The 12,168-nt window shown below is 59.2% G+C and overlaps 1 protein-coding gene across 1 annotated transcript; it reads right to left on the bottom strand.

Moving 5' to 3' along the window:
* Window positions 1-142: 142 nt before the first annotated feature.
* On the bottom strand, window positions 143-11,055 carry GLI1 (GLI family zinc finger 1). The gene is made up of 12 exons (XM_038549772.1): window positions 10,710-11,055; window positions 7,361-7,484; window positions 7,035-7,127; window positions 6,369-6,564; window positions 5,958-6,102; window positions 5,525-5,614; window positions 5,297-5,434; window positions 4,827-4,976; window positions 4,055-4,219; window positions 3,346-3,576; window positions 2,490-2,757; window positions 143-2,094 (listed from the first exon to the last, which is right to left on the bottom strand). Exons 2-12 carry the CDS (start codon window positions 7,455-7,457, stop codon window positions 350-352), a joined length of 3,318 nt encoding a protein of 1,105 aa, XP_038405700.1. The 5' UTR covers window positions 7,458-7,484; window positions 10,710-11,055; the 3' UTR covers window positions 143-349.
* Window positions 11,056-12,168: the final 1,113 nt, after the last annotated feature.

Here is a 12,168-nt window from a genome sequence, read left to right as displayed (position 1 = left end):
GGACTGTCTTTGTGAGTCTGACTTGAGGGGTTGGGATAGGGTGGGGGAGCCTCCCTAAAAGGGAAGTGAGTAGATTAACCCCTACTTCTCTTCTGTTGCTTGTCATCATTCCTCCCCCAAGATAGTAACAGGTAAAGGAGGGCACTTTCTGATGCAGTTCCTTTATTATCCAGAAACAGTGTCATTGTCAAATTCCTCCCCCAAACATATACAGACCAGAGTATACAGCCCCAACCCATACCTCCCATCCCTGGGGCATCCCAGGGAGCTATGGCTCCTCCTCCTTTCCTTCTCTGTGGGGATGGAAACCCCTTAGGCAATGGATCTGTGATTGCTGGGATTCCTCTCTTTAGGCGCTGGAGTTGAGGAATTGTGTCTCCCCAGGCAGGGATCCCAGTAAGATACTCATGTTGCCCACAGCCATGTTGGGGGGCCCAGAGGGAGGTGGGGTGTGTTCAGAGCTGTCCCCCTGATCATGGGAAGGAGGAGGACTCAGCCCCTGGGCCTCATCCAGAATAGCCACAAAGTCCAGCTGAGTGTTGTCAAGGTCAAGAGAGTCCAGAGGGTTGCACACCTGCCCTTCGGGAGGAGCGTACAAGGCAGGACCCCCTCCCAGCCTGCCCACCTCAGGATGACCACAACTGGGGTTGGTGCCTCCTGCCTTGAGGGTCCCATAGCAAGTGGGCAGTGGGGGCAGAAGTCGGGGTGGTGCTGCTGCTCTATGGGAAGTCTTGTTGGCCCCCACTGTAAAATTTTCATGGCACGGTGGAGGGGCAGGATAGGAGCCTGACTTGTGATTGGGCAGGTTAGGTGCAAAGCCAGGCCCATATGTGGCCACTGGGCCCTTGGCAGGGCTTGAGCTAACCTGGGAACCCCCTAAAAACTTGGGACTCTGGTAGAGAGTTTCCTGCACTGGGGGATCTCCCCTGCCCCCACCATCCCAGAGCAGTTCCTGTTGAGACTGAACATAATTACACACCAGCTGAGCCTTGAGTTGTCCGGTGGAGTGACTGGTGGAATCAAAATCCAGGGCAGGCCTGGGTTCTGAGGGAAGATAATCAGGGGGTGGCTGGGTATAGGCACCTGACTGGGGATACTGGGGAGGAGGAGGCTGGGGGTAGTGGGAGAACAGAGGCTGTGGGTGAGGAGGCCCATCACTGGGGTGAGCATTGAGGCAGGGTGCCAGTCCTGTGGAATCAGAACCCACTGGACACCCTTGTTCCGGCTTGACCTGCACTTGTCCATAATGTTCAAGACGAGGACACTGGCTGTAGACTCCAGCTGGAGCCTTGGGGCCTGGGTATAGCCCGGAGTGGGAAGGGAACTCACCCCATGGTTCAGAGGGTGGTTCAGGATAGGAGACCTGCTGGGGACAGGGGTTTGGCCCATAGTTGGTGGGTGGGCCAGGCCCAAGAGGTAGGGAGCCTGGACCCCTAGCTCCATAAGGTTCAGCTGCTGCCCCCTCAGGTCCCCCATATCCCAAAGTATCAGCAGGTGGGAAGTCCATATAGGGATTCAGACCACTGCCTATCATGGAGGTCCCACCTTCTGGCTCCTCCCGTAGCCCTCTGGTATCCATGGCGACATTCTCAGTGATGCTGGGGGGCTGTGGTGAGTACACACCGGTTGCGAGTTGGGGATCGAAGTTCCGTCCTCCTCCTGCCACGGTGGGAGGTGTGTGGACACAACCCAAGCTCTTGAACCGCTGGACTCTGGCTGGGGCAGGGCGGTCAACAGCCCGGGCCGGGTCACTGGCCCTCCGGGTGACCCCTGCATTGGGGTTGTATCCTGGATACTCAGCCCGGCTTCTCCAGGGAGGTGCTGGGAGACTCCCCATCCGATCCAGGCTGGGTGCTGCCGTGGGTGGGGTCCCACCTCCCCTGGCGGAAGCATATCTTGCCCGGAGCAGGTAGTGCTGGGCAGGCGCGAGGCCGGGCAGAGAGGATGCCCCGTTCTCTGGTGGGGATCCAGGGGGGTAAGGGGAAGCCAGGGAGGAGCGGCGGCTGACGGTATAGGCTGAGCTGACGCTACTGGAGCTGCTGCTGCGGCGGTCAAGAGAAACGGGGGGGCCCAGTCGGCGGGACACAGGGGTGCCTACAAGGGAGGAGAAAAGGCAGGGTGGTCAGGGAGCCCTCTGAACCTCACCCTGCCTCCCCCACGGGATGGCCTCGGCCTCGGATCCCAGGGACAGGCTCCTTAACTCTGACCACCCAGTTCCGTCTCCTTCCATGCCCTTTCTATGTTGCAGAACCACCGCGAACGGTTGCTTAGGTTGTACACTACACAGCCCTAGGGAACGGCGTTCCCATTATACTTTGTATATCGTGATCACCTGATAGATGGAAGGAAAGTGTCTTTCTGAGGAAGGGGGACCTTTTTCTAATTGTACAAAGGTGCTACAAGGCAGCCCTGAGGAGTGAAGTCCTCCTTCCAACCTCAGAGAAGGTCCAGATCTCAGCCCAGCAACTACCCCTACACCGAGGTCTTACCAGTGTGAGTCAGGCTGGGGAGTTTGGGGCCCCGGGGCCCTATCGGCCGAAGTTGATGCAGCTGGTCCAGTCTGAGGTTCTCAAGGCGGCGAAGAGTGGACAGACTGGTGCCAGCCACGCAAGGCCCCTCATCCAGGCTGGACAGGTCCTCGGTGCTGCCCCCTGCATTTCCAGTCATTTCCACACCACTATCTGTATTGGCTGCACTGCCTGCTGGGGAGTGGTCACTGCTGCAGGACGACTGGGCCCCAGGGCTGGGCTGTGGCTTCTGTGGGGGAAATGAGGGCTGAGGGCGGCCCCTACAATCCCCCCACCCGGCCACAGTTCCCTGAACGTGGTGAGTGGCCAAAGCCTGTGCCCCAGTGACTGCTGGGACTGAGGGCAAGCTGGCAGGCACAGGGAGGGCCGAGCAGATGAGGGCTTCGGGCAAACTGGAGAGGAGTCCATAAGAGCCTAGGCTGGAGCACAGACTGCCTCGGCTCAAGGCTCAAATCCGCACTTCGTTCTGTGACCTTGGATAATTTGTCTCTATGCCTGAGTTTCGTCATCTGAAAATGTGGAGAGTAAGTTTCCTTTTCGTGAAGTTGCTGTGAGGACTTTGTGAAATTACAGTCATATTACGTGTGGATTGTACGTGTAAATGATACATAAATTAGAATAATTTACTAAATCCCATGTAAGAGTTTGTTGAGCCAATTAAATAATTAATTATACTAAAATCTTTTGATTTGGGGTAACCCAAGGACCACCACTGGGATAAGAGACTGGAGCACCGTCCACAAGAGAGTGCTTTATGAGGGGGACACAGAAGAGTTGGGAGGGGACTGGAAGGACGTGGGCACAGAGGCCAGCTCACCATGGCCCCCTCCGGCACCGTCAGTCTGCTCTCTTCCCTGGTGGGGCCTCCATCCCGCTCCCTCTTGGGCTCCACAGTGGAAAGGGATGGTGCCCTGGGCAGGGGGCCATCTCCTCGGTGCCGCTTGGTCACATGGGCATCGGGACCATGTACTGTCTTGACATGTTTCCGGAGGGAGCTGGGATCCGTGTAGCGTTTGGTGCAGCCAGGGAGCTTACACACATATGGCTTCTGTTGAGTGGACAGGGAAGAGAGCAGGCAAAGGAATCAGAGCAGGAGTGTGCCAGAGGAATGGGAAGAAGGGATGCCGTCAGCTGGGGGAGAGGGGGTCAGGGAGGAATGCACAGCACCCAAGGAATTAAGGAGAGAGTGGGATCCTCAGAGCAAAAAATGAGAGGATCAAGGGAAAGATTAGGAAAACCGACAGGCCAGGTCTGGGGGGCCTCATGAAGTCAGGAGCTGAAGAGACCAGGGTCTTCTCCAGGTGGAATGGGTCTATTTAGGTTGGCCCTTTGGCTGGTTAGAGGTAGGGGTGGAGTGGGGTGGTAAGTAGAAATTTTTGGTTTCAGAAAAGACCATATCTGGGTGAATTAGGCTGTGGGGGGAACTCACCTCTGGAGTGGGTGCTGAGCTAAGGGATTTCTTATGAGGGAACCTCCCCAGGAGCTGGCTTCTCAAGTGGGGAGGGTCTCTTAGGTGGGGCATTCACCTCATTGGAGTGGGTCCGATTCTGGTGCTTGGCTCGGTCACTGGCATTGCTGAAGGCTTTACTGCAGCCCTCGTGCTCACACATGTATGGCTTCTCACCCGTGTGTGACCGTAGGTGTGTCTTCAGATTTTCGAGGCGTGAGTATGACTTCCGGCACCCCTCAAACTAGAGAATGTCGGGGTCAAAAGAGAGCTCTCAGACAGAAGGATGTGGAGATTAGAAGAACCATAAATTTCAGAAGGGACATCCATCAGGGGCTATGACTCAAGGAGAGAGAGCGATTCCCCAGAATCCAGGGAGGAGGGCAGGGGGAGCTAGGGAAACAAGAAGCCCCGTGGCATCCATCCTGGCATCCATCCGGGGCTGCGGGGACGTGGGGATGGCAGTGAGCAGCTGGGGTCAAGGCAGAGCACATCTCCCTGCTGGAGAACCTTACGCTTTCTTTGGATGGGGTCATTCTGGGACACTGAGCCTCTCTCCATTAGGCAGAGGAGCAGACACAGTGCCTAGGGCCCAGAGCACTTCAGGGGGCCCACAAAAGTGTTTTAATTTCTTTTAAAAGCAAGGGAAGAAGAGCGTTTAGGTCTAAGAGAGTGTTCTCATACCCAGTATCCACATGTTCATCTTTCTACAAACACAGTCAAAAAATACAAATCTGAATATTGGTTCCCTGAGGCAAGAGTTCCTAAGATCCAGGAGTCCTAGGAGCTCTGCCTGGGTGGGGAGCACCAGTGTAGGGAGGGAGCCCGAGCTTGGGAAGGGGGTGCCTCACCGTACACTTGTGCGGCTTCTCGCCCGTATGCCTGCGCATGTGCACCACCAGCATGTACTGAGCCTTGAAAGGCCTCAGCTCCCTGGAGCAGCCCCCCCAGTGACACACGAACTCCTTCCGCTCCCCATGGATGTGCTCACTGTTGATGTGCTGAGGAGGAGATACAGAGGCTCTCTGAGGCTCCCTTCTGCCCCCAAGGCCCAAAAGACACCTTGACCCCTTGACCTCCCCAGCCCGCCTTATGCCTGCAAGGCTCCCCCTCATGGGGGAAGAAGCGGCAGAAAGAACATTCCGGTCCTTCCAGGTTTCTAAAACAAAGCTGCAGCTCCTGAGTTTCTGCCTACCTGACTGACCACTCAACCTCTGGCCTCAGTACCCTTGGAACTCCGGCCCTCAGCCTAACCCCACAGTGTCCCACCAGAATGTCCTACAAGATCCAGCCAGCATTCCTGTTACCCCCTGGGGCTCACGTGCACCAGCTGCTCCTGGGAGTCAAATTCCTGGCTACAGCCGGCCCAGCGGCAGACCGTCTCATAGGCAGATTCGGGCTCAGGCTTCCCCTCTCTCTCCAGGTCCTCCCGCCCATCCAGCATCCCCAGCAGGGGATCCTAGGGCAGAAGAGGCAATCCTAGGTCACTTGGGTGACAGCTTCGGTTTAGCTCAGGTTTCAGAGTTAAAGTCACCCTCCCCTCACTTACCTGTGTGCCTGTGGAGTTGGGGCTGGACATATCACCCTCCAAGGGCTCCTCTGGGCACTTGCTAACCAGCAGGTCCAGCTCAGACTTTAGCTTCCCCAGGGGAAGAGGTGAGGGTGATGAAGGTAGAAGTGAGCAGAAGGAAGAGGGAGCCCAGCCAGGTCTTCCTGCCCTGAGTGCCCCCACCCAAGCAGCTGGAACCCTTGGGTTTGGAAGAGACTTCCTCCTCAGACAGCACCGGGATGGGCAAAAGGTGGGATCTCATCTGGAGAGTCTGATTCAGCCCCAAGGAGTGAACCCCAGCAACCATACCCCTTTATTTTTGTGCTACTGAAAACTTTTATCTGCCCTGTCCTTCCTTCACCCCTTCCCATAAGGCCCGCCGCCCACCCACCCTGAGCTGAGGGAAATTGGGGAGCAGTATGAGGACTCTCACCTGGCAAGTCGGGAGGGGTCCCCGGGACTGAGGATGCGGCATCATCCCACCCTGAGAAGGGTCATGGGGACCACAGGGCTGGACCCCGAAGGAAGGCGAGGTCCCTTTTTGGTGATTCATCTGGGGTGGGAATCCCAGAGATGGGCTGAGGAGGAGGAGGAGGAGGAGGAGGAGAGGCAGTTACTTAGGACCATCATCTCAGAAAGTTTCAGGAGTTCTTGGGCTATTTTGGAGTGTGTCTGAAAGACGTATGGGAAGTGGCTGAGGCAGTCTCGGGGAAGCACTGAGGAGGGCTTCAACACCTTTGAAACGATAAGGATTCAAATAGGGCCAGGTGCTTTGGAGGGCTTGAGGCTTTTAACGGGGTTTGGTAGGGTCTTTAGGGGCCTCTTAGCCCAAGGCTCTCTGCACCTCATGGTGCCGATGGAGAGGTGACCGTAGGAGCCCCCGGGAGATGCACAGCGTGAGTTGATGAAGGCCACAAGGGAGCTGGGTGAGGTGCGGATAACTGTCTGCAGGTCCAGGCTGGCGTCTGACAGAGGTGAGATGGAGAGTGCCCGCTTCTTGGTCAACTTGACTGCACTTCGGGGAGGAGGAAAGAGTGGGGCTGGAGCAGGAAACAGGGGAGACAGCTGTGGTAAATGGGGCATGTCTTCACGCACTCAACCCATGGGTCTTGACTCTCAACAAAAAACATGACACGTGACTCTGTTTTGCCCTACTGACCCCATCTGTGACCTCCGCATCATGCCCAGACCCCTTGCTCCAATCTCCAAGCATTTCCTCCTCCAAGTTAGATCCCCCACCCCTTGTCCCACCCACTTTCTCTTTAAAAGCAAGTGCCAAGGGATGCCTGGGTGGCTCAGCGGTTGAGCCCCTGCCTTAGGCCTGGTCCTGGGGACTGGATCCCGGTCCCTGCAAGGAGCCTGCTTCTCCCTCTGCCTGTGTCTCTGCCTCTCTCTTTCTCTCTCTCTGTCTCTCATGAATAAGTAAATAAAATCTTTAAAAATAATAAAAAATTAAAAAATAAAAGCAAGCACCAGAGGGGCAGAAAGGGAGGAGATGTTGAAGCCTCACCCTCAGTGCAGCTGGTGGTCTCTCTGGCTGGCCCATAACTGTGGGGGCCGGACATGAGGTTGGCCTGGTGGCAGAAGGGCAGACCAGGCAGTCCTAGAAAAGAGAGACAGCCAGCATGGGGAATGGGAATGGGGGACACACAAGGCCTCACCTTCACACCCCAGAAGAGACTCCATCCTCTATCCCAAGCCTGTATGACATGGAGGCTTGAGTCTTCTTGTGGATTAGAAGCCTGTGTGGGGTGGGAGATGGAAGAGGGATGCCTGGGGCTGGTTGAGAGAGCCGCTGCCAGTCCTCAGGACCTGGAGGTTGGTATTTGCACTGACCTTCTGTCCCCATGCTGGGGGCCTGACTGGGGAGGGGCCGGAGACAGCAGGGCTCTCCATAGCTACTGACTGGCGGTGGGGTCATCGAGTTGAACATGGTGTCTCAGAGGAGAGTGTGGGGACACTGTAGGAAGGGAAGGGAGATCTGCAAGTTACAGAGGCAGGAGGGAGATAAGGAAGGTCAGATAACTAAGATCTAGAACCCTGGGCAGGGTCCCTCTAAGACACCTGCCATGGAGAATCAATGTGAAATGAGCATCCCTCAGCCAGGGGCAGGGGGAGGAAAAGAGCCCCAAAGAAGCAGAGGCAGTCCTGGGGATCCTTGTGGGAACGGAGTGCCATCTTTGCCTGAGTGGTCTAAGTGCACGTGTGCGCGCGCGCGCGTGCGCGCGTGCGCGCGCGCGCGCGTGTGTGTGTGTGTGTGTGTGTGTGTGCGCGCGCGCGCGCGCGCGCAAGGGGGAGGGTTATGAACCTAATGAGCCTGTATGAGCCTCAGGTGATTTTATGCCTGGGCCCTCCCTCCACATCTTCTGGCTCTGACCCGGGGCCGGCCTTGAGGGGTGGGATGGGGAACCCCTGGGGAACCCCTTTGCCGTCCTCCGTTCCTGCCCCGGAGCGCCCGTCTCCAATCTCGGCGGCACCCAGCAGAGGGAGCTCTCGCCTCGGGCCGCGCCGGGAGGCCGGTGGGCCGGGAGGGAGCACGGAGGAGCGGCCCTTCTCTCTTTAAGGCAGAAAACTGTAGAGAAGGGGCTAAGGTTTCTGAGGGGAGCCTCCGGGGTCTGTTGGGTACAAAGAATGGAAACTGGTGTTGTCCTGGGGCAGAATGAATTCGGGCGCCCCCCTAACTTGCTCTGTTTGGGGGGGAGCAGGAAAGGGCCAGAAAGAGAAAGGCCCTGGGAGAAGGGAAGGCACAGGCACCATCCAGGGGAGAAGAGCTGCGGGAGGAGAGGGTTGGGCCGGCGCTTCCCTCCTCAAACTCCGGCTTCGGCTCCAGCCCGGGTTTTCCCGCCTCCCGGGGCCGAGGGTGGGGTGGGGCGGGGTAGGGTGGAGAGCGCTCGGGAGCGGGCCCGGCCGGCGCGGTGGGTGATCCCGGGATGCTGGGATTTAGGGTAAGGGAGGGGTGAGATGGGGAGCGGAACCCGGACCCCACGACGCAGCCCGAGCCCCGCAGCCGGGACCGTACCCTTCCTAACTCCTCCTTTCCCAGCGCAGGGCCGGGCCCCGCATCCAAGACCTCCCAACTCGACCTTGGCACTTTGTGTGTGTGGGAGGGGGGGGGGGGGCACAGCTGGCTGGCAGCTGGATAGGGGGACACTTCTCCCGCCTCCTTCCTCTATGACTCACCGGGGGAAGGAGGCGGGGCCCGCAGACGACCCCCCAATACTAAGGAGACTCCCCCAAACGTGCCTACTCGGGCATCTTCCCGCGCCACTGCCCGCCGCCGAGGGGCCGCGACTAAACGGGGCGACATCCCCGCTCGCCCACGCGTGCCACAGCCCACCCACGTCTCCCCTTCGCCCTGGCGACAGGAAAATTTCGCCAACGTTTCCAGCTTCAGTTACGTCTTTTGCTGGGGTGTGGATGAGAGCGCAGGCCGGGGCAGGGGGCTGAGGGTCGCCCTGATGGAGCCCTGAATCACCCTCGGCGTCTCCCTACTTTCCGGAGGCCCCCTCGCACCCCCGCTCCCCAACTCCCAGGAGTAGGCCCCGCCCCCTCCTCCGGGTCCCGCCTTCCCCGCCCCCGTGCCTCCTCGGCCCACCCAAGTCGCCGCCGCAGGCTCTGGCTGCAGACGGCTCCGCTTCCCCCGCCCGCCCGGGAGCCCAGTGGAGCGAGCCGCGGCGGAGGGGGCGGGGGGGCGGGGGGCGGGACGCATTCTTCCCTCCTCCCCTCTGTGCGGCCAGAAAGCTGGCAGCGGCGCCCGGGGGGGCGGCGGGCACTGTTGGAGGGGGGGGGGGGTCCCCGTGGCTGGGTGGAAAGGAAAGAAGAATCCAGAAACTATAGGGAAAGAAGGTGCCTGGGTAAATAAAACAAGGTGTGTATGGGAGGAGGGAGGGGTCAGGACACCTTGGGTTTTGATTTTCGCAGCCGGCTTCCCAAGGGTTAACCCCTCCAGACCCCCGGGAACCCCTTAGTGACGTCAAGGGCGGGGTCTGTACTGCCTGGCTAGGGATGCCGGGGAGATAACTGGGGGGGTGTCTCTGGACCCCGCCCCCATAGGGAAAACCACCCTAATTCCGGCCCTTACAACTCCCCGGGGAAATCGCCCCGCCTTCCCCTCCCACTGGACAGTGAAGATCTATCCTATGAAGACCCCCAGTTCTCCAGCCCCCAAAACCTTAAGTCCCTAGTCACTATGGGATCCCCTTTCCTAATCCTGTCCCCAAAGCCAGCGGCCCAGGGCGGATTGTTTCGGGGTCACCGGGCCTGAAAGAGGCTTCAGAGCGGGGAGCAAGGGCAGGCAGGGTGGTCTGAGGCAGAGGAGGGGCCTCGGCCCCCAGCTCCCGTTGGGGAGGGGGGTCCAACCGGGATACTTAGGCAGGCAGTGGCCAGTGGTCCCGCCCAGTCCCAGTAGGGGTCTCCCTGCGGCTGGCCCAGCTGTCCCGGTGGTCCTGAGGTCAGAGGGTCAAGCCAGGGTCTCCTCAGCTCCGCCTCGGCACCCTGACCACGGCTCTGGGGACTCAGGAGTCCTAATTCCTTGAGGAGCCTTCTAGGGCCTAAACAAGACGCCGGCCCCTCCAGCCCCCTTCCTAATCCAGAAGACGCTCCGTTCCCGAGAACACATGCACCAGCAAACGCATCTGTCATAAGACAGGTCAGGGGTTCAAGCCGAGCCATCCCCCACTGGTTTGTCCCCTTGCACACACCCGTCTCCACCCCACCCAGGGCTCTCTCCGTGGCTGTTCCCTCCTTTCAGAAACCCTGACGTCTCCTGCGGCCCCGACACACCTGGACTTCCGTCCCTACCACGCAGACCTCCAGCTAGCCGTCCCTCCTGCCTCTTCATGCCAACCTCCTGGAAGTAACCTGTCCCTAATACATAGGAGAGGCGGAGACAGACAAAGAGATCCCCGGGTGCCTGGGACAGAGACACAGAGGCTGTCAGAGGAAGGAGAAGGAGAAGGAGAAGGAGGAGAAGGAGGAGGAGAAGAAAAAAGATACAGAGAAAGGGAGATACAAATGAAAAAAGTCCTTCAAACTTTCTAGATCTCGGCCCGGGCTCTCCCACCCCCTTTGTGCCTGGGTGCCCCGGGTCTCCCTCTGGGCTGGCCAGAGCCCGTCGCGAGCAGGGCATCCCCTCGCCCCCTCCCCTACGGTTCCCAGGTGGTCCCCCGCCCGCCCCCCTTCTCACCTCCTTCTGGGCGCCGGGCTCGGGATGCGCGGTCCAGGGCTGGAGTGTGGGCTGGGGGGTGTGCGGTGGGGAGGGGGGGCGCACAGGGCCACGGCAGCGCAGCCTCATGCCACCCCCACCCCCTCCTAACCTGGCCGCCAGCCCTCCCGCCGGCCCAGCCCGCCGGGCCGCGAGCCGGGACCACCCGCGAGAAGCGCAAACTTTTTTTTCCCTTTTGCAGAAACTTTTTCTCGCTCAGGCAGCTGGCGCGCCGCCGCTCTTCCCGCTCGCCTCTCACCTCCCTTCCACTTCCCTCCCTCTTGCCGCTCTGGAGAATGAGGCGGGGTAGCAAAAGCTAGAGAGGGGGTGCCGGGCTTATTGCACCCCCAGGACCCCCAGGATCCTCCCCCTCCCTGGAGGGACCCTATACTGCCTCCCCCCCCCCCCCCCCCCCCCGCTGAACACGCTGCTGCTGGTGGGCAATAAATCCCGGCATGGATCCTGGGATCGGCTGCCCACGGAGCGGCACCCCCACCCCAACCACAGTCAGAAAAAAACTAACAAATACATTGGGAGGTGGGGGGCGATGAAAAAGTTCATCCAAGAAAGATAATATTGGAGGGTAGCGCCGCCGACTTTGGTTGGTGCTGCGAGTATTGCGTCATCCTGCAGGTTATCTGTTGACCTCCCTCTTTCAGGGGAACATGAAGGGGTTAGGACAGATTTGGGGTTTGGTGCAAACAGGACTGGAACAGAGTTGGCTTAGAAGTGAAGGGTCTATAGGGCATCGAAGAGAGGGCAGCGGCTGAGGCTCCGGGTGCAGAGTGTGCGGTTCACACTAAGGAACCCTGGGGAGGCACTCAAGCGCTGTAACGCGGAGACACCCCCCACCCCCCACCCCCCCGCCCGGTGTCCTGCGTCTCTAAGTTCTGGAGACTGCGGGCACCTCCGCACCTCGAGGCCGCCGGCTCTCTGCTCTTCCAGGCTGTCTGCTCCCTCTGCTGGCCTCTCTGGCACATGGCACACTCCCGCAGGCTGCAGGCGGAGAAGACTGGGGGAGCTGCAGGAGTAGGAGGCTTCCTAGGTCCCCCCACCAAACCCCAGTTAGGAGCCCAGGGAGGGGTGTACCAGCCCAAAGAAACAGAAGGGCACCCTAGAAGAGGCTGCCAGTGCGGAACGGCAGCGTCTGAGAGGGGAGTGCCCTGTCCCTTCGGATCTGTGTTGCCATAGTGACTGGATGCAGGGGAAGGGGCAGCTATTTTAGTCTCTGTGACCTTTCTTTATGAGAAAGGGGAAAAAACGTGGTGAGGAAAAGGAGTCCTTTCCTTTCCTGTCACCCCTCAGATAGACCTCCCACATCTTAGCTCTGCTTCCAAGAAGCACCTTCTTGGGCCTGGAGAGTTAGTAGGTCAGCTATTAAGACTGAGGGTCAAGGGGAAAAGGTGAAAGTGGGAAGAGGTCTGAGGCCCTGCAAATATAG

Source organism: Canis lupus, chromosome 10, assembly GCF_011100685.1.
Source record: "Canis lupus familiaris isolate Mischka breed German Shepherd chromosome 10, alternate assembly UU_Cfam_GSD_1.0, whole genome shotgun sequence".
NCBI lineage: Eukaryota > Metazoa > Chordata > Mammalia > Carnivora > Canidae > Canis > Canis lupus.
This window is presented reverse-complemented; position numbering and strand designations above follow the sequence as displayed.